At 40.9% G+C, this 23,213-nt stretch overlaps 1 protein-coding gene across 1 annotated transcript in view; it reads left to right on the forward strand.

Annotated features, from left to right (window-relative positions):
* Nucleotides 1-1,620: 1,620 nt before the first annotated feature.
* acbd6 (acyl-CoA binding domain containing 6) overlaps nucleotides 1,621-23,213 on the forward strand; it is a 62,142-nt gene continuing 40,549 nt past the window's right edge. The window contains exons 1-4 of the mRNA XM_079646714.1: nucleotides 1,621-2,128; nucleotides 4,169-4,233; nucleotides 4,780-4,876; nucleotides 17,541-17,617. Of these exons, the coding sequence (XP_079502840.1) occupies nucleotides 1,862-2,128; nucleotides 4,169-4,233; nucleotides 4,780-4,876; nucleotides 17,541-17,617 (506 nt within the window). The 5' untranslated portion in view covers nucleotides 1,621-1,861. The remainder of the gene's footprint in view (nucleotides 2,129-4,168; nucleotides 4,234-4,779; nucleotides 4,877-17,540; nucleotides 17,618-23,213) is intronic.

Consider the following 23,213-nt stretch of genomic DNA (forward strand, 5'->3'; position numbering starts at 1 on the left):
AGTGAGTAAAACTCTAACAGAGAAAAGACCTGTCTATGCTGCCCCAGAACACCTCGTTGGACATTTCTCTTTTTCCATTGTTTGCTTCCTGGGTTCTGTGACGTGTGAACACCCAAATCAACAACAAATGACCGGATTGGCCCAAATGGACCAATCCGCAGAGCACTTCACACACCAGGATCCCTTGGCTAACTAACAGGGAGTCCCCATTGACTTGCATAGAGCTCCCTAAACGCTGGTAATAGACGAGTTGGGATGGTGGAGAAATGCTCTCCACAGACCCATTCTCACAGCGTATAAACCTTTTTCTGACTCAATATCAAGCCACACTTATTGTTTTTACTTCGGCTGTGAGTGTTTGTGTGTGCTCAGGATGATTTTGGCTTGTTCTCGCTGTATCGCTGACCCGGAAACCTGTCCGCTCCTCGCAGCAGTGGCTCGCAGTAGCGAGCCTCGCAACGTCCCGACCAATCAGAGCACACTGGGCTCACAGGGGGGGGCGGGGGGGGGGGGCAGGAGCTCCAACAAGCCGTTTAGGACAGAGAGTGAATACACATACTATACAGAGATGCTGTATGAGAAACCAATGTGAGTTTGGAAAATTGCACAATATAAATCTATTCTAGTAGACCTCAACAATGATCAGTAGAAATGGCCATGACATGGGACCTTTAACATTCAGTGTTGGAAGAATACTCAGATCCTCAAGTAAAAGCACAAAATACTATGGTCTAAAAATACTCTTGTATCACCTAAATGTACTTCAATTATAAACAGTGAAAATATTCGTCAAGCAGAATGGATATTTTCAACGCATTATAAGATTATTATGGTTATTATATTATCCTGTTTTATACATACGAGCATTTTTAGTATTGCAGTTTGTCAATGTGGGGAAATGTTGAAATTGTATAGATTAGTAGTACAGTTCTGCAATTTACAATATCAGTTTATCATGTGTTTTATAGGTACAAAGTAGCCTAATTGTGAGTGAGTGTTAAAATAAATGTAGTCAAAATTTCAATTTTCACCTCTGAAATGTAGTGGAGTAGAAGTATTAAATGGAAAGACTTAAAAATAAATACATAAGTTTAATACTTAAATGTACTTAGTTACTTTCTACAAATGGCAACATTAAACCCATCACATAACAGCCATGTAGCTAACGCTAGTAAGCTAAACAAATAAAGTAAGCTAACAAGCTAAACACAAGACCATACATTTTAAATACAAACAATATACCAAGTAAGTAGACACATAAACTGCAAAAAGTTACATCTGAAGAGATTTTAATATCCCTTTTAGAAAAACCAGTCGACAAATTGCTAAATAATGTACCTGTCAGTTAGCTTTAATGCTAAGGTTTGATTTAAGATTAACTGACAACCGTTAATTACCGTTAACCAAAATATTTTTCAATGTTAACCTTCACACAGAGTAAAGCACCACAATATTTGCCTTTCAAGTAAAATGTGTTGTCTATTCTTTAAATATAGTCATGCTTTAATAAATTGTACATTTAACAGATGTATTTATATATTTCTTTGTTTTTATAACGTATTTTCTTACCAACGAATAACCGCGGATGCAATGGGAACCTTTCTTTCTAGCAGTGTGTGTTCCACCCGGTGTTTTTAGTCGACAGTACCAGAGACGGACCAACTGTGGAAACAAATCCGGCTGTCAGGTATCTTTTAACGATATCGGATTAAAAGAAGAAATCCTCGCTGAGAAACTTCACAAATATCCTGAAGACAGACTCTCTCCTTCTTCTTATTAACGGTCCTCATACTTCTCAACACACCAAGTGGTCTCTGACGCTCTTGTAAAACAGTAACACAAAACAACAACAACAACAACAATGGCTTCTGGTTCGTCCTCCCCGGACACCGCCACGGGCTCCGGTACCGACCCGGCCCGGCCCGACACCGGAGAGCCTCTCGGGGGGGCCGGGTCGGACTCGGACTCGGACCTGGGGCTGGATCAGTTTGACTGCAGCGGGGGGGAGGACCGGCTGGAGGGGGACGACCTGCAGCGGGAGTTCGAGTCCGCGGCAGACCGGGTCCGGGACCTCGTCCAGACCGCCGCGAGGGACCAGCTGCTCTACCTGTACGCCCGGTACAAGCAGGTGAGGGACGGATTAGAGGGGGACACATACAACCCCTCAAATACTGGCACCTTGTGGGTTTACATAAGAACCGTACACATTTGAAAGAACATCCATAACATTCATCTGCTCACAAAATATCAATATTCCAATTAATTGTATATAGATTCTTCTTGCACTATTTCTATCCTCTTTTATTTGTATTTACTTGCACTATTTTATCTGTGTTATTGTGTTGCACTGTTGGAGGGGCCTGTGACCTCAGATATTCATTGATATATCTACATCGTAGCTATGTACACATGATAATAAAAGCCTTGAATCAAAGAGCACAAATGCCTGGTACAAAGAGGTGAGGGGCGGATTAGAGGAGTGTGGGGGAAACTTCTGTAGCAATGGAGAGTCAGGACTCAAGGAGACACGAGGAGAGCTGGATCACTGACGGTTTATTTGGAGCTTCGGCCGGAGACATGTCACGGGGGACGATCTGACCACACATGACATTACATGTTACTTGTTAGACACTTTTATCCAAACCGACTTACACACATTCAGTACTGTGGACAATCCCCACAGGAACAATTTGGGGTGAAGTGTCTCAGGGACACAACGACATGCTGACTGCAGTGGAACTCAAACATGCTACCCCCTGATTCGAAGTCCAGCACACTACCCACTGAGCCACAGCCGCCCACACGGTTGAGATGCCACAATCAATTCTGAAGAGCTCTACCCCAGACCCGTGTATTTAGCTAGTTCAGAGTGTAATAATCAACATTCTTCAATAGATAGACTAAACAGCTGAGGACACTGAATCACATTAGTTGTCGCTTATGGCTCGGGGTCATCTACACCCCGAGAAGGATGTGTTCCAGGTGTCCCACAACAATAACTATCTCTGACCGAGAGCTGCCCGGTCACAAACTGGTAACAACAACAACCTGCTAGGGCAGCCCCTCCTTAAGGGAGATACTGTAGCGGCTGCTCAAGGCTGGAGCATCTGAGTCAGAGGGCGAAAGATGACATGCAGGGGAAATGATTCCCCAACAGGAGGACACATATAACTGGGCTGCTGTGCTCTCAGCGGTCGCCAAACCATTTCGGAAGATCTCTAACCCAGACCCATGTATTTAACTGGTTCTGAGAGAATAATCATCATGCTGCATAACAAGATACAGCACTATAACCTCTGTCAGCTGACGCCAACAGGCAGGAACATGAAAATGGTATGTGGTACAACATGTGGTACAACATTCCTACACTCTGGTACTTCTACGTACAAGATCTTCTACTTTTATTCAAGTTCAAGACCTGAGTACTTCTACTTTTACTCAAGTACAAGATCTGAGTACTTCTACTTTTATTCAAGTACAAGATCTGAGTACTTCTACTTTTACTCAAGTCCAAGATCTGAGTACTTCTACTTTGCTCAAGTCCAAGATCTGAGTACTTCTACTTTTACTCAAGTACAAGATCTGAGTACTTCTACTTTTATTCAAGTACAAGATCTGAGTAATTCTACTTTTACTCAAGTACAAGATCTGAGTACTTCTACTTTTACTCAAGAACAAGATCTGAGTACTTCTACTTTTACTCAAGTCCAAGATCTGATTACTTCTACTTTTACTCAAGTACAAGATATGAGTACTTCTACTTTTACTCAAGTCCAAGATCTGAGTACTTCTACTTTTGTTCAAGTACATGATCTGAGTGCTTCTACTTTTACTAAGTACAAGACCTGAGTACTTCTACTTTTACTCAAGTCCAAGATCTGAGTACTTCTACTTTTACTCAAGATCTGAGTACTTCTACTTTTACTCAAGTCCAAGATCTGAGTACTTCTACTTTTACTCAAGTCCAAGATCTGAGTACTTCTACTTTTACTCAAGTACAAGACCTGAGTACTTCTACTTTTACTCAAGTACAAGACCTGAGTACTTCTACTTTTACTAAAGTACAAAACCCGAGTACTCACAGTTTTTTGGAAGGATGTCTGCAGGATGTTGACGTCTGATGATATTTGAATAAAGATGGATAATTCAGACTTGTTTTTCTTTTCAGGCCAAAGTGGGAAAGTGCAATACACAGAAACCTGGCTTCTTTGACTTTGAAGGACAGAGAAAATGGTATGTGGCCTAAACGTGTGAGTGAGTGAGTGAGTGAGTGAGTGAGTGAGTGAGTGAGTGAGTGAGTGAGTGAGTGAGTGAGTGAGTGAGTGAGTGAGTGAGTGAGTGAGTGAGTGAGTGAGTGAGTGAGTGAGTGAGTGAGTGAGTGAGTGAGTGAGTGAGTGAGTGAGTGAGTGAGTGAGTGAGTGAGTGAGTGAGTGAGTGAGTGAGTGAGTGAGTGAGTGAGTGAGTGAGTGAGTGAGTGAGTGAGTGAGTGAGTGAGTGAGTGAGTGAGTGTGTGAGTGTGTGAGAGTGAGTGAGCTTGCAGAACAATATGATTGTTTTCTACTGTTTGTTTATGGCCTACTAAACAGTTCTTTAAACCAATTGTTTAAGAATGTCTGTTAAAGCTTTCTATGTTTAAGCTCTCTTTCACACTTTTTCCACGCTAAAATATTGTTAAATGTTGTTAAACATTCCCACTCATGATGTTTCAGATCTAAATGCACCGCCCCCCAGTTCATACTCCAGGTTTATAATGAAAGTCACACAATGGTCTGATTACAGGCAGGCCTGGAAGCAGCTGGGAGACATGGAGGCGGATCAAGCGATGCAGGAGTACATTTCCTGCGTCAACGAGTTGGACCCTGAAGGCAGCACGAAGGTAATGAGACCATCTCTGAGTTAAAGCTGATCCCAACATCTGTACATTACAAAACCACTGGGTATACTATACTGGACTGGAGTGTACAGTGCTATACACATTGTATACCAGTGATGGAGGAAGTGTTCAGATCTTCTTTCTCAAGTCAAAATAACAAAAGTCAACTTTAATGTCAATCTTACTCAGTTTGTGTTTACAGACAGAGATCGAAATGACGTTTTCAACAATCCCGAATATAAAATTATACAATATACACATATGTATACAAATATGTAAAAATATGTATATCCTATATACACAATCAACAAGACTACGTTGTGAAAATACTGCATTCATCTTACTAAAAGTAAATGTACAAAAAAAATGGTTTCAAAATCAATTTGAAGTACCGTAAGTAACATTACTTGGATTCATAAGTACATATTTCTTTACTGGATTCCATCTAGTTATGCATTAATGTGTTTTTTAACATTAATGTTATAGCTGACGGAGGTGGGGATGAGTAATTAAAGCTCCCAAATTAATGTAGTGGATAATATTCACTTACAAAAGATTAGAAACACTAAAAGCATAGAATGGAAATACCTATACAAGTGAAAAGTAGTAATCAAATTGTACAATACTTAACTTAAATGTAATTTATTATGTTCCTCCACAGTGGTAAACTACCTGACGACATATTTTCTTTGCACTGTTTATTTTGTCCAGTTCAAAGGTCGATTTCGTCTAATCAGATACAAGCTCTTACAGTCAATTATACTTTGCATACTGGATAACAACTTTTGGCTCAATGGCAAATAATAATAATAATGCAAATAATAATAATACACTTTATTTATTTAGCCCCTTTCAAACTGAGTTACAAAGTGCTATCACAAAAGAAAGACCATACAAATGTAAACAAACACAGAGAATGCAATAAATATAAAACCAATTTCATAGAACACAGAGAGGAATGAAACATAAGTAATATCAGATAAAAACAACTCTAAACAAGTGGTTTTTCAAAGAGTTTGCAGCCCTGATCTCCTCAGGCATACGGCACTAAAAGTTGTATTTTTAAATAGATTGTGAAAGCAACGGGTAGCCAGTGTGTGTGGAAGCCAGAATTGGTGCGATGTGGTCATATGTCCTGGTTTCATTTCAAATCCTCACAGCCTAGCCGAGTACGACGAGCTGGAGGCGGGGTAGAAGTTGTTTTATATAAAGTAAACCACGCCCACTTTCATGTTTACTTAAAATAGCTTTCCAGGTGTTTTTAAATGACCATAAGCTACTTCTCTCTTCTCTACTGTCGCTGAAAACGAAGTCATCTAATGTAGAGACATCCACTGTCCTCGCTGCCCTTGCACATGCAGTGCTGTGTTCCTGCCAGCAGGGGGCGGTGTCTCAGTGTCAATCTGTCAGTGGATTCTCATTCTGATCATGCAGCATGAAGAGAACATGAGAGGTTATGTTGTCTTCCTCAATTGCTGACATTCTGCAACATGAATAATGCAAGACCTAAAAGAGGCTGTTACATCTGTACTCGCTCCTGTGTCACATCACCTGACTGTCAGGAGAGTTGTGTTGCCATGGATGAGAAGTCCTTCAGGGCAGCAGAGTATCAGGATCAGTTTCAACAACACATGTCTGCTTAGTAAACAAAGAACATTTACCAAACTAACATTTTAGAGGTACTTAAACTTAACCTGAGTATTTACATTTTATTTACTACATCGTTCAGACAGATTCAGATTATCACCAAATTCACGTGAACATCAGCAGGAGAGGACTCTTTAAAGTAGAGACACTACATACTGAAATACACCTGAACATCAGCAGGAGAGAACTCTTTAAAGTAGAGACACTACATACTGAAATACACCTGAACATCAGCAGGAGAGGACTCTTTAAAGTAGAGACACTACATACTGATATACACCTGAACATCAGCAGGAGAGGACTCTTTAAAGTAGAGACACAACATACTGATATACACCTGAACATCAGCAGGAGAGGACTCTTTAAAGTAGAGACACTACATACTGATATACACCTGAACATCAGCAGGAGAGGACTCTTTAAAGTAGAGACACTACATACTGATATACACCGGAACATCAGCAGGAGAGGACTCTTTAAAGTAGAGACACTACATACTGATATACACCTGAACATCAGCAGGAGAGGACTCTTTAAAGTAGAGACACAACATACTGATATACACCTGAACATCAGCAGGAGAGGACTCTTTAAAGTAGAGACACTACATACTAATATACACCTGAACATCAGCAGGAGAGGACTCTTTAAAGTAGAGACACTACATACTGATATACACCTGAACATCAGCAGGAGAGAACTCTTTAAAGTAGAGACACTACAAACTGATATACACCTGAACATCAGCAGGAGAGGACTCTTTAAAGTAGAGACACTACATACTGATATACACCTGAACATCAGCAGGAGAGGACTCTTTAAAGTAGAGACACTACATACTGATATACACCTGAACATCAGCAGGAGAGGACTCTTTAAAGTAGAGACACTACAAACTGATATACACCTGAACATCAGCAGGAGAGGACTCTTTAAAGTAGAGACACTACATACTGATATACACCTGAACATCAGCAGGAGAGGACTCTTTAAAGTAGAGACACTACATACTGATATACACCGGAACATCAGCAGGAGAGGACTCTTTAAAGTAGAGACACTACATACTGATATACACCTGAACATCAGCAGGAGAGGACTCTTTAAAGTAGAGACACAACATACTGATATACACCTGAACATCAGCAGGAGAGGACTCTTTAAAGTAGAGACACTACATACTAATATACACCTGAACATCAGCAGGAGAGGACTCTTTAAAGTAGAGACACTACATACTGATATACACCTGAACATCAGCAGGAGAGAACTCTTTAAAGTAGAGACACTACAAACTGATATACACCTGAACATCAGCAGGAGAGGACTCTTTAAAGTAGAGACACTACATACTGATATACACCTGAACATCAGCAGGAGAGGACTCTTTAAAGTAGAGACACTACATACTGATATACACCTGAACATCAGCAGGAGAGGACACTTTAAAGTAGAGACACTACATACTGATATACACCTGAACATCAGCAGGAGAGGACTCTTTAAAGTAGAGACACTACATACTGATATACACCTGAACATCAGCAGGAGAGGACACTTTAAAGTAGAGACACTACATACTGATATACACCTGAACATCAGCAGGAGAGGACTCTTTAAAGTAGAGACACTACATACTAATATACACCTGAACGTCAGCAGGAGAGGACTCTTTAAAGTAGAGACACTACATACTGATATACACCTGAACATCAGCAGGAGAGGACTCTTAAAAGTAGAGACACTACATACTGATATACACCTGAACATCAGCAGGAGAGGACTCTTTAAAGTAGAGACACTACATACTGATATACACCTGAACATCAGCAGGAGAGGACTCTTTAAAGTAGAGACACTACATACTGATATACACCTGAACATCAGCAGGAGAGGACTCTTTAAAGTAGAGACACTACATACTGATATACACCTGAACATCAGCAGGAGAGGACTCTTTAAAGTAGAGACACAACATACTGATATACACCTGAACATCAGCAGGAGAGGACTCTTTAAAGTAGAGACACTACATACTAATATACACCTGAACATCAGCAGGAGAGGACTCTTTAAAGTAGAGACACTACATACTGATATACACCTGAACATCAGCAGGAGAGAACTCTTTAAAGTAGAGACACTACAAACTGATATACACCTGAACATCAGCAGGAGAGGACTCTTTAAAGTAGAGACACTACATACTGATATACACCTGAACATCAGCAGGAGAGGACTCTTTAAAGTAGAGACACTACATACTGATATACACCTGAACATCAGCAGGAGAGGACTCTTTAAAGTAGAGACACTACAAACTGATATACACCTGAACATCAGCAGGAGAGGACTCTTTAAAGTAGAGACACTACATACTGATATACACCTGAACATCAGCAGGAGAGGACTCTTTAAAGTAGAGACACTACATACTGATATACACCGGAACATCAGCAGGAGAGGACTCTTTAAAGTAGAGACACTACATACTGATATACACCTGAACATCAGCAGGAGAGGACTCTTTAAAGTAGAGACACAACATACTGATATACACCTGAACATCAGCAGGAGAGGACTCTTTAAAGTAGAGACACTACATACTAATATACACCTGAACATCAGCAGGAGAGGACTCTTTAAAGTAGAGACACTACATACTGATATACACCTGAACATCAGCAGGAGAGAACTCTTTAAAGTAGAGACACTACAAACTGATATACACCTGAACATCAGCAGGAGAGGACTCTTTAAAGTAGAGACACTACATACTGATATACACCTGAACATCAGCAGGAGAGGACTCTTTAAAGTAGAGACACTACATACTGATATACACCTGAACATCAGCAGGAGAGGACTCTTTAAAGTAGAGACACTACAAACTGATATACACCTGAACATCAGCAGGAGAGGACTCTTTAAAGTAGAGACACTACATACTGATATACACCTGAACATCAGCAGGAGAGGACACTTTAAAGTAGAGACACTACATACTGATATACATCTGAACATCAGCAGGAGAGGACTCTTTAAAGTAGAGACACTACATACTGATATACACCTGAACATCAGCAGGAGAGGACACTTTAAAGTAGAGACACTACATACTGATATACACCTGAACATCAGCAGGAGAGGACTCTTTAAAGTAGAGACACTACATACTAATATACACCTGAACGTCAGCAGGAGAGGACTCTTTAAAGTAGAGACACTACATACTGATATACACCTGAACATCAGCAGGAGAGGACTCTTAAAAGTAGAGACACTACATACTGATATACACCTGAACATCAGCAGGAGAGGACTCTTTAAAGTAGAGACACTACATACTGGTATACACCTGAACATCAGCAGGAGAGGACTCTTTAAAGTAGAGACACTACATACTGATATACACCTGAACATCAGCAGGAGAGAACTCTTTAAAGTAGAGACACTACATACTAATATACACCTGAACATCAACAGAGGAGGACTCTTTAAAGTAGAGACACTACATACTGAAATACACCTGAACATCAGCAGGAGAGGACTCTTTAAAGTAGAGACACTACATACTGATATACACCTGAACATCAGCAGGAGAGGACTCTTTAAAGTAGAGACACTACATACTGATATACACCTGAACATCAGCAGGAGAGGACTCTTTAAAGTAGAGACACTACATACTGATATACACCTGAACATCAGCAGGAGAGGACTCTTTAAAGTAGAGACACTACATACTGATATACACCTGAACATCAGCAGGAGAGGACTCTTTAAAGTAGAGACACTACATACTGATATACACCTGAACATCAGCAGGAGAGGACTCTTTAAAGTAGAGACACTACATACTGATATACACCTGAACATCAGCAGGAGAGGACTCTTTAAAGTAGAGACACTACCTACTGATATACACCTGAACATCAGCAGGAGAGGACTCTTTAAAGTAGGGACACTACATACTGATATACACCTGAACATCAGCAGGAGAGGACACTTTAAAGTAGAGACACTACATACTGATATACACCTGAACATCAGCAGGAGAGGACTCTTTAAAGTAGAGACACTACATACTGATATACACCTGAACATCAGCAGGAGAGGACACTTTAAAGTAGAGACACTACATACTGATATACACCTGAACATCAGCAGGAGAGGACTCTTTAAAGTAGAGACACTACATACTAATATACACCTGAACGTCAGCAGGAGAGGACTCTTTAAAGTAGAGACACTACATACTGATATACACCTGAACATCAGCAGGAGAGGACTCTTAAAAGTAGAGACACTACATACTGATATACACCTGAACATCAGCAGGAGAGGACTCTTTAAAGTAGAGACACTACATACTGATATACACCTGAACATCAGCAGGAGAGGACTCTTTAAAGTAGAGACACTACATACTGATATACACCTGAACATCAGCAGGAGAGGACTCTTTAAAGTAGAGACACTACATACTGATATACACCTGAACATCAGCAGGAGAGGACTCTTTAAAGTAGAGACACAACATACTGATATACACCTGAACATCAGCAGGAGAGGACTCTTTAAAGTAGAGACACTACATACTAATATACACCTGAACATCAGCAGGAGAGGACTCTTTAAAGTAGAGACACTACATACTGATATACACCTGAACATCAGCAGGAGAGAACTCTTTAAAGTAGAGACACTACAAACTGATATACACCTGAACATCAGCAGGAGAGGACTCTTTAAAGTAGAGACACTACATACTGATATACACCTGAACATCAGCAGGAGAGGACTCTTTAAAGTAGAGACACTACATACTGATATACACCTGAACATCAGCAGGAGAGGACTCTTTAAAGTAGAGACACTACAAACTGATATACACCTGAACATCAGCAGGAGAGGACTCTTTAAAGTAGAGACACTACATACTGATATACACCTGAACATCAGCAGGAGAGGACTCTTTAAAGTAGAGACACTACATACTGATATACACCGGAACATCAGCAGGAGAGGACTCTTTAAAGTAGAGACACTACATACTGATATACACCTGAACATCAGCAGGAGAGGACTCTTTAAAGTAGAGACACAACATACTGATATACACCTGAACATCAGCAGGAGAGGACTCTTTAAAGTAGAGACACTACATACTAATATACACCTGAACATCAGCAGGAGAGGACTCTTTAAAGTAGAGACACTACATACTGATATACACCTGAACATCAGCAGGAGAGAACTCTTTAAAGTAGAGACACTACAAACTGATATACACCTGAACATCAGCAGGAGAGGACTCTTTAAAGTAGAGACACTACATACTGATATACACCTGAACATCAGCAGGAGAGGACTCTTTAAAGTAGAGACACTACATACTGATATACACCTGAACATCAGCAGGAGAGGACTCTTTAAAGTAGAGACACTACAAACTGATATACACCTGAACATCAGCAGGAGAGGACTCTTTAAAGTAGAGACACTACATACTGATATACACCTGAACATCAGCAGGAGAGGACACTTTAAAGTAGAGACACTACATACTGATATACATCTGAACATCAGCAGGAGAGGACTCTTTAAAGTAGAGACACTACATACTGATATACACCTGAACATCAGCAGGAGAGGACACTTTAAAGTAGAGACACTACATACTGATATACACCTGAACATCAGCAGGAGAGGACTCTTTAAAGTAGAGACACTACATACTAATATACACCTGAACGTCAGCAGGAGAGGACTCTTTAAAGTAGAGACACTACATACTGATATACACCTGAACATCAGCAGGAGAGGACTCTTAAAAGTAGAGACACTACATACTGATATACACCTGAACATCAGCAGGAGAGGACTCTTTAAAGTAGAGACACTACATACTGGTATACACCTGAACATCAGCAGGAGAGGACTCTTTAAAGTAGAGACACTACATACTGATATACACCTGAACATCAGCAGGAGAGAACTCTTTAAAGTAGAGACACTACATACTAATATACACCTGAACATCAACAGAGGAGGACTCTTTAAAGTAGAGACACTACATACTGAAATACACCTGAACATCAGCAGGAGAGGACTCTTTAAAGTAGAGACACTACATACTGATATACACCTGAACATCAGCAGGAGAGGACTCTTTAAAGTAGAGACACTACATACTGATATACACCTGAACATCAGCAGGAGAGGACTCTTTAAAGTAGAGACACTACATACTGATATACACCTGAACATCAGCAGGAGAGGACTCTTTAAAGTAGAGACACTACATACTGATATACACCTGAACATCAGCAGGAGAGGACTCTTTAAAGTAGAGACACTACATACTGATATACACCTGAACATCAGCAGGAGAGGACTCTTTAAAGTAGAGACACTACATACTGATATACACCTGAACATCAGCAGGAGAGGACTCTTTAAAGTAGAGACACTACCTACTGATATACACCTGAACATCAGCAGGAGAGGACTCTTTAAAGTAGGGACACTACATACTGATATACACCTGAACATCAGCAGGAGAGGACTCTTTAAAGTAGAGACACTACATACTGATATAAACCTGAACATCAGCAGGAGAGGACTCTTTAAAGTAGAGACACTACATACTGATATACACCTGAACGTCAGCAGGAGAGGACTCTTTAAAGTAGAGACACTACATACTGATATACACCTGAACGTCAGCAGGAGAGGACTCTTTAAAGTAGAGACACTACATACTGATATACACCTGAACATCAGCAGGAGAGGACTCTTTAAAGTAGAGACACTACATACTGATATACACCTGAACATCAGCAGGAGAGGACTCTTTAAAGTAGAGACACTACATACTGATATACACCTGAACATCAGCAGGAGAGGACTCTTTAAAGTAGAGACACTACATACTGATATACACCTGAACATCAGCAGGAGAGGACTCTTTAAAGTAGAGACACTACATACTGATATACACCTGAACATCAGCAGGAGAGGACTCTTTAAAGTAGAGACACTACATACTGATATACACCTGAACATCAGCAGGAGAGGACTCTTTAAAGTAGAGACACTACATACTGATATACACCTGAACATCAGCAGGAGAGGACTCTTTAAAGTAAGACACCAGTTGTATCACTTAAGTCACATCCCTTGTCTCATCTCCTATTCTCTGCTCGACCCCCCCTCCCCTCTTCACTGTACCCTTTGTTCTCCACCTCTAACCTACCTGCTCTTCCTCTGTTAATCCTGCCCCCTCCCTTTTGTCTGCTTTAACCCTTTCACTCTTTATTACCCCCCTCCTGCACGCTTTCTCTGCTCTCCTTTTCATATTTAATAGCGTCACTGTCATCCACAAGTCTAGTCCTGACACTTCTAGTATAAGGGTGCTGCTGACTCGGCCTCGCGGCTGCACAAAGCCCGCCTCGAGACTCCCCTCCTGAAGAGAAGCTGATTGTATTACTGCTAACAAAGCGCCAGGGGCTATTCTTTGGGAAGAACGAGGAAATGGTGCAGGTAGGAGTGCATCGAGGGAGAATAATAGCCAGAATCTGACCTCTGTTCCGGCCTGGATTGTTGAGCAGACACTGGCTGTATATCACATTATTGTGCAGAGGAGCAGAGCCGGCGCATCAGCGAATATTCTGACTTTCTCAAGTGAATTAGATCGTCCCCAAAAGCGCTGTTTTGCTTCGCTTGTCATCTTCTCCCCACTCTCTCTGTTTCCTGAAATCAGATTTGTGCGGGTTCCTTTGTGAGTGGAGGTTGGTGAGCGAACAAAAGGCTGGGTAATAAAGTTTTGGCCGGACTGAATGTAAAACACAAGATTAACAAGAGCCACAAATGAAGGAGCTTCATGTTTTATATCGGCCTGTGTGCATAATGTCGGACGTTTATTAGCTATGAGGTCACGTCTTAAAGCCCCGGAGGCTTGTTTAAAAAGAAATAAACAATTTAACTTAATTTGCGTCGTGCACAGGGTCGGGATTACAATGACTAAAAATGCTACCTATTCTGAGTATCACAATATAAAGTAATCTGATTACTTGCTGTTACTTTTAGATTACCTCAACATCCAATGCAATGCAAATAAACACAAGAGAAAATAAATATCAATAATATGTTTTTTAGTTAAGTAACGCATGTAAGAACAATGTGACCTTAGAAAAGTAGAAAGCAAGATATTTAGGATCAGAAATGATTTTATTGCCTTTCATGAAGCAGAGTCAGTCGGTACACGAACACTGAAACCCATGAGCACAGACTGAGTTTAAAGAAGCAGGAATGAAATCTGAGCTGACAGGAAATGCTCCGTTTTTGTTTAACACACACAGTTAAGCTCACACACACTATTTCACTGTTTTTCTTTTTGTATTTACTTTCTGTGTTGCTCTGTTGGAGGAGCCTCAGATTCTCATCGTCCTAACTAAACTGTAGCTATATGTACGTATGGCCAATAAAAGCCTTGAACCTTGAACACACTACTTGATGAACATATAGGTTCACCTGCTGAATTAAAAACAGAACAAATGAAGCAAAGAAAGAGAAAACCAGAAAGCAGATTCAGGCAGAAGGAGTATAGATTCAGTCATCTTTTTTTACTATGTAAAGACCAATAATGAGTTTCTAATGTACACACACTTTCTGGTACAAAATACATTTGGGAAAAAGTCAGAATTTTTATAAAAAGTCAGAACTCTTTCTTTTGAATTTTGAAACAGAATGGAATTATGAAGGGAAAAAAAGGAATTTTGAAAAAAGACATCTGGATTCTGAGATTGATTAGGGCCATGTGTGTATATATATATATATATATATATATATATATATATATATATATATATAGAATATAATTGGGAGGGATGAAACCCTCTTTAATCGCCATTGGTCACACTTGCAGAGCACACACAGTGAAATGTGTTCTCTGCTTTTTACCCATTAGCTAAGGCTTTGTTGTTTATTGATATCAGACAATGATACTACAGATTATTCAATTATTAATTAAATATTTCGTTTTGTTATTGCATTCATTTGTACTGTATCATGTCTGTATCATCTTTTGTTTCATTTGTATTTTCTTTGGTTTTACACGCTCGAAAAAAATAAATAAACTAAACTAAACCCATCCTAGTGCCAGGAGTCTAGTACTAGGAGCAGTGGGCAGCTATTGTACAGCACCCGGGGAGCAATGGGAGTGGGGGGGGAAGGGGGGTGTCCGGTGCCTTGCTCAAGGGCACCACGGCAGGGCATGAGGTGAACTGGGACCTCTCCAAGTAGAAGTCCACACTCCATATTTTAGGTCTGGTCGGGGACTTAAGCCGGCGACCCTACGGCTCACAGTCCAAGCCCCTACTGACTGAGACACTCATAAAGCAGATTCAGGCAGGAGGCGTATAGATTCAGTTACTGAGAAGAGAACAGCTGATCCACTCAGCGTGACAGTTTTGAAAAAGAAGCAAGAAATATGTTAAAAGACAGGAATTTGAAAAAAGTTATATTTTTGAGAAAAAGTGAGCATTTTTAGAAAAAACTTTTCTAAAAATTGAGATTTTTTCTTTTAAAAAGTTAACATTTTGAGAAAGAAATTAGAATTATGAAACAAGTCAGGAATTTGAAAAAATTATCGAAGATTTGAAAAAAGTATGATTTTGACAAATAGGTCAGAATTTTAAGAAAAAGTTGAGAATTTTGAAAACATCTTTTTTGAATTTTGAGAAAAAAATCTGGATTCTGGGAATTTTTAAAAGAAGATGATTAGGGCCACGTGTAAAAAATAATAATATATGTTTCATAAAGCAGATTTAGGCAGTAGGCGAATAGAGATTCACACTTAAAGTATTATCCTACAGAACAGCTGACAGATGCAGAAAAGCTGATCCGCTCAGAATTTTTATTAAAAGTGTCTTTTAAAAAAAAAATTAGAATTATATTAAAAGTCAGGAGTTTGATAAAAATAAAGAATTCTGGAATAAAAATTCTGAAGAAAAAATTCTAAATTTGTTAAAGAAAAGTCGGAATTTTTTCAAAAAGTCTTAATTTCATGTAAATATGCAGAAAGACAGGAATTTGAAAAAAGTTATGTTTTTGAGAGAGTGAGCATTTTTATAAAAAGTCAGAACTTTTCTAAAAATTGAGTTTTTTTCTTTTAAAAAGTTAGAATCTTTTCTTCAGAATTTTTATTCCAGAATTCTTTCTTTCTATATTTTATTTATTTTTTACACGTGGCCTTAATCATCTTCTTTTAAAAATTCCCAGAATCCAGATTTTTTCCCAAAATTCAAAATTGAGATTTTTTCTTTTAAAAAGTTAGAATTTTGAGAAAAAGTTGAGAATTTTGAGAACACCTTTTTTGAATTTTGAGAAAAAATCTGGATTCTGGGAATTTTTGAAAGAAGATGATTAGGGCCACGTGTAAAAAAATAAATAATATATCGAAAGAAAGAATTCTGGAATAAAAATTCTGAAGAAAAAAATCAAAATTCGGGAAAGAAAAGTCGGAATTTTTTCAAAAAGTCTTAATTTCATGTAAATATGTAGAAAGTCAGGAATTTGAAAAAAGTTAGATTTGTGAGACAAAAGTCTGGATTTTATTTAGAAAAAATGATAATTTGGACAAGAAAATCAAAAGGAAAAAACCCTCAGGATTCTGAGAATGTTTTAAATAAAATGGTTAGGGCCATGTGTAAAAGATAAATGAATGTGAAAGCAGATTCAGGCAGTAGGCTCTCACTTACAAGAACACGTTTGTAGACCATGAACAGTGCTGGGAATTCACTTTGTACTCTGGTTGTTGGATACCAAAATCTAACAGCGTCTGATTGGATAACCTTTTCTTTGTTTGGGCTGCTACTTGCCTATTTTACTCACATTTGGCTGCTTGTTGTGGCTGGCTTTCAAACCTGTAAGGGACCAACATCTGTTTTTAAAATGTTGTGTACGAGGTGGATATAATATATAGTGCTAATGTGTGACTGTGTTTGTTTGACAGGAAGGACGAGGAGCAAAGAGAAGAACGGGCTTCGGAGGAGCAACAGTCAGCTCTCTGTACCAGGAGGAGATGATCAGGTACACACACACACACACACACACACACACACACGCACGCACGCACGCACGCACACACACACTGTAGCTGCCTTAAATAGAAGCTGTAGACATTGATTGCGCAGGGGAAGCATCGCTTTTGTTCACAAAGAAACAACTTGTGCCTTATTGTTGTCGGACTCCATACACACAAACACACGCTCTTTGTTTAAAGAGTCCTCTCCTGCTGATGTTCAGGTGTATATCAGTATGTAGTGTCTCTACTTTAAAGAGTCCTCTCCTGCTGATGTTCAGGTGTATATCAGTATGTAGTGTCTCTACTTTAAAGAGTCCTCTCCTGCTGATGTTCAGGTGTATATCAGTATGTAGTGTCTCTACTTTAAAGAGTCCTCTCCTGCTGATGTTCAGGTGTATATCAGTATGTAGTGTCTCTACTTTAAAGAGTCCTCTCCTGCTGATGTTCAGGTGTATATCAGTATGTAGTGTCTCTACTTTAAAGAGTCCTCTCCTGCTGATGTTCAGGTGTATATCAGTATGTAGTGTCTCTACTTTAAAGAGTCCTCTCCTGCTGATGTTCAGGTGTATATCAGTATGTAGTGTCTCTACTTTAAAGAGTCCTCTCCTGCCGATGTTGAGGTGTATATCAGTATGTAGTGTCTCTACTTTAAAGAGTCCTCTCCTGCCGATGTTCAGGTGTATATCAGTATGTAGTGTCTCTACTTTAAAGAGTCCTCTCCTGCTGATGTTCAGGTGTATATCAGTATGTAGTGTCTCTACTGGGACATGTCTCAATAGCAGCTTTCACACCAAGCACTTTGGCGTACTTAGTTCCCAGTGCTTAGTACCCCAGTGAACTAAGCACCAATCGCGTTCACACCGGAATAAGTTCCTGAGGGAGGGTTGGTCAAATGAAGCCGCTGACGTCACTTCTTCTTCTTCTGCTTTGGGTTTACTGGCAGGCCGCAAACAACTTCACGGCCTATACTGCCACCCCAAGTCCCCGGCCGGAAGTCCCCGGAGTTGGGGACTGGCTTCAGTAGAAGCTGCTGGTTACTCTTTTCACCCTCTGTCTGAAACCAGAGCCCAGTCTGACCGATAGCAGTGCGAGAAACTTCCTCTGGAGGGAACAGGGACCCCAAAAACACAATAGGGCTTCTTTAACTCTGTGTTCTTAGGTTGTGTTTCCAGAGTCCAAACCCTCTAAATGCAGTGGATCAGACTCAGCTTGGATCACCTGGATCTCACCCTGGCTTTGTTAACCTCCCGTCCCGCTGTATTTGATTCCATTCAACAGACCGTAACTGCAGTCAGAGCCCGGAGACGTCATACACTCCTGATTTATGTTAATGAAATATATCCTCCATTTACTCGGCCTGGCAGACTTACTCAAGCTTAAAAAAGCCCATCTTCATTTCAATGGAGAAAGAGCTCTTTTGGAGATGAAAATGAGATGTGTGAATCCTGCAGGTTTTCCACCTAAATGGCTGATTAGTATGCGAAGCTCTGAGGGGGGGGAGGCGGCCAGAGTCTCCCTTTTTTAATTACTTTTTGGGGGGGGAGTAGGGGGGTGAAAGTACAGCAGAGGGAGGCAGGTACAGCAGGTTTCCCAGAACGATGTTTCTCCCCTTGGTGATTTTCCAGCAGCAGCGACTCCCCGAGGGGAAAACCAGCAGAGAGGAAGTCATTAACATCACACACACACACACACACACACACACACACACACACACACACACACACACACACACACACACACACACACACACACACACACACACACACACACACACACACACACACACACACACACACACACACACACACACACACACACACACACACACACACACACACAGAGTATTAACACGAGTGCACACATAAACATACACTTGCCACTATACATCGACACGATTGCATCCGAATCCATGCAGAACCTTCCGGAACTGTCACACTCACTGCTCTGCTGCATTTCAATTTCCTCTCACACACACTCCATATTAAACAGCTAAGCACCTGTTAACCAGGCACAGAGTTAATTGCATTGCTCATCTCAATGTCTTGTGTGTATATATATGTGTGTGTGTGTGTGTGATTCGTATCGACAGAAGCAGGATTGATCAGCGATATCTCGCGGCTGCTGAGCTGATCAGTGTGTGATTGAAGAGGCTTTGAACGCTACATTTATAATTCTCTCAGCCACCTTGAAAAAGCGCTCTGATCAACACAGAGGAGGCTTTCAATCAATCAATTACATTTGATTTATATAGCCGAATATCACAGATTATACATTTGTCTCTGGGCTTTGCAGTGTGTAGTGTACAGACGCCCTCTGTCCTTAGACCCTCGAGGGAAACACTCCCAAAGAAATCCCACAGTTTAAGTTTTAGAAACCTCAAGGAGAGCAACAAAGGATAAACAGACGGTGTGTGTATAGACTAAAACACAAACTAAAAGTACCTCATAGACAATTGAAATGCCAAAAAATATTATGTAAAGGTATGTTTGAAAACGATAAATCCAAGAAAGTGTCAAATATCCTGGGTGCCGGCAAAAAGTAATGAAGTGGGCGTCAGGCAGGACCACGACTGTCAACCTGCAGGAGGAGACACAAAAACTCAGATGCTGAGTTATTGAGTTATTAAGATGCATTTATGGGACAGAGAGATCAAACAGAAGGAGAAAGAGAAGTCAAAGAAGAGAGGGGAAATAACCATAGGTGGAGTTTGACATTTGCGCTTGGGGGGGGGCAAACATTTTTCACTCACGTCAGTACACAGTCCCAACTATTGCGTGGGGTACTACGGATACAGTAGCAATAAAGCCAGCGCTCACCGCACTGAGTATGACTTTTCCACATACGAACAAAACTCGTCCCGTCATGCACACCTCATGCCCGCCGTACACACACACTCACATGGAAGGGGCGGTCTCTCCCCCCAACAACAGAGCATTACATAACTGTAACACTCATCATAACTCTGCACATCTTATACTTATTTGATAACTGCTATATGATATCCCTTGGTTACTTGAACACGCTACAATATTATTAACCAGTGTCCTACCTTATTAAAATATTGATATACGAAATATTTGTATTGGAACAGTTTTAGACGTAGTAATGCTGTAACATATTGATTTTAGCTTTTGCAGACCATTTACATGCACTAAAACCTATATGCCACACTACAGGAGAGGGGAAACTCAAAAAAGCAGGATAGGGCCTCTTTAAGACTAGAGCAGGTTAATTAAGGGCTGGTTCAAGATGTGTGTGTGTGTGTGTGTGTGTGTGTGTGTGTGTGTGTGTGTGTGTGTGTGTGTGTGTGTGTGTGTGTGTGTGTGTGTGTGTGTGTGTGTGTGTGTGTGTGTGTGTGTGTGTGTGTGTGTGTGTGTGTGTGTGTGTGTGTGTGTGTGTGTGTGTGTGTGTGTGTGTGTGTGTGTGTGTGTGTGTGTGTGTGTGTGTGTGTGTGTGTGTGTGTGTGTGTGTGTGTGTGTGTGTGTGTGTGTGTGTGTGATGGATGGTGTGTCCGTGGTGTTGATCAGTGCAGGTCAGGTAGATGAGTGTTTTCTCACCACTGTGGCCAGTTTAGCCTAGTAGTGTCTCTACTTTAAAGAGTCCTCTCCTGCTGATGTTCAGGTGTATATCAGTATGTAGTGTCTCTACTTTAAAGAGTCCTCTCCTGCTGATGTTCAGGTGTATATCAGTATGTAGTGTCTCTACTTTAAAGAGTCCTCTCCTGCTGATGTTCAGGTGTATATCAGTATGTAGTGTCTCTACTTTAAAGAGTCCTCCCCTGCTGATGTGCAGGTGTATATCAGTATGTAGTGTCTCTACTTTAAAGAGTCCTCTCCTGCTGATGTTCAGGTGTATATCAGTATGTAGTGTCTCTACTTTAAAGAGTCCTCTCCTGCTGATGTTCAGGTGTATATCAGTATGTAGTGTCTCTACTTTAAAGAGTCCTCTCCTGCTGATGTTCAGGTGTATATCAGTATGTAGTGTCTCTACTTTAAAGAGTTCTCTCCTGCTGATGTTCAGGTGTATATCAGTATGTAGTGTCTCTACTTTAAAGAGTCCTCTCCTGCTGATGTTCAGGTGTATATCAGTATGTAGTGTCTCTACTGGGACATGTCTCAATAGCCGCTTTCACACCAAGCACTTTGGCGTACTTAGTTCCCAGCACTTAGTACCCCAGGGAACTAAGCACCAATCGCGTTCACACCGGAATAAGTTCTTGAGGGAGGGTTAGTCAAATGAGCCGCTGACGTCACTTCTTCTTCTTCTGCTTTGGGTTTACTGGCAGGCCGCAAACAACTTCACGGCGTATACTGCCACCCCAAGTCCCCGGCCGGAAGTCCCCGGAGTTGGGGACTGGCTTCAGTAGAAGCTGCTGGTTACTCTTTTCACCCTCTGTCTGAAACCAGAGCCCAGTCAGGCCGATAGCAGTGCGAGAAACTTCCTCTGGAGGGAACAGGGACCCCAAAAACACAATAGGGCTTCTTTAACTCTGTGTTCTCAGGTTGTGTTTCCAGAGTCCAAACCCTCTAAATGCAGTGGATCAGACTCAGCTTGGATCACCTGGATCTCACCCTGGCTTTGTTAACCTCCCGTCTCGCTGTATTTGATTCCATTCAACAGACCGTAACTGCAGTCAGAGCCCGGAGACGTCATACACTCCTGATTTATGTTAATGAAATATATCCTCCATTTACTCGGCCTGGCAGACTTACTCAAGCTTAAAAAAGCCCATCCTCATTTCAATGGAGAAAGAGCTCTTTTGGAGATGAAAATGAGATGTGTGAATCCTGCAGGTTTTCCACCTAAATGGCTGATTAGTATGCGAAGCTCTGAGGGGGGGGAGGCGGCCAGAGTCTCCCTTTTTTAATTACTTTTTGGGGGGGGAGTAGGGGGGTGAAAGTACAGCAGAGGGAGGCAGGTACAGCAGGTTTCCCAGAACGATGTTTCTCCCCTTGGTGATTTTCCAGCAGCAGCGACTCCCCGAGGGGAAAACCAGCAGAGAGGAAGTCATTAACATCACACACACACACACACACACACACACACACACACACACACACACACACACACACACACACACACACACACACACACACACACACACACACACACACACACACACACACACACACACACACACACACACACACACAGAGTATTAACACGAGTGCACACATAAACATACACTTGCCACTATACATCGACACGATTGCATCCGAATCCATGCAGAACCTTCCGGAACTGTCACACTCACTGCTCTGCTGCATTTCAATTTCCTCTCACACACACTCCATATTAAACAGCTAAGCACCTGTTAACCAGGCACAGAGTTAATTGCATTGCTCATCTCAATGTCTTGTGTGTGTATATATATGTGTGTGTGTGTGTGTGTGTGTGTGATTCGTATCGACAGAAGCAGGATTGATCAGCGATATCTCGCGGCTGCTGAGCTGATCAGTGTGTGATTGAAGAGGCTTTGAACGCTACATTTATAATTCTCTCAGCCGCCTTGAAAAAGCGCTCTGATCAACACAGAGGAGGCTTTCAATCAATCAATTACATTTGATTTATATAGCCAAATATCACAGATTATACATTTGT

Source organism: Notothenia rossii, assembly GCF_949606895.1.
Source record: "Notothenia rossii genome assembly, chromosome: 1".
Classification (NCBI taxonomy): Eukaryota; Metazoa; Chordata; class Actinopteri; order Perciformes; family Nototheniidae; genus Notothenia; species Notothenia rossii.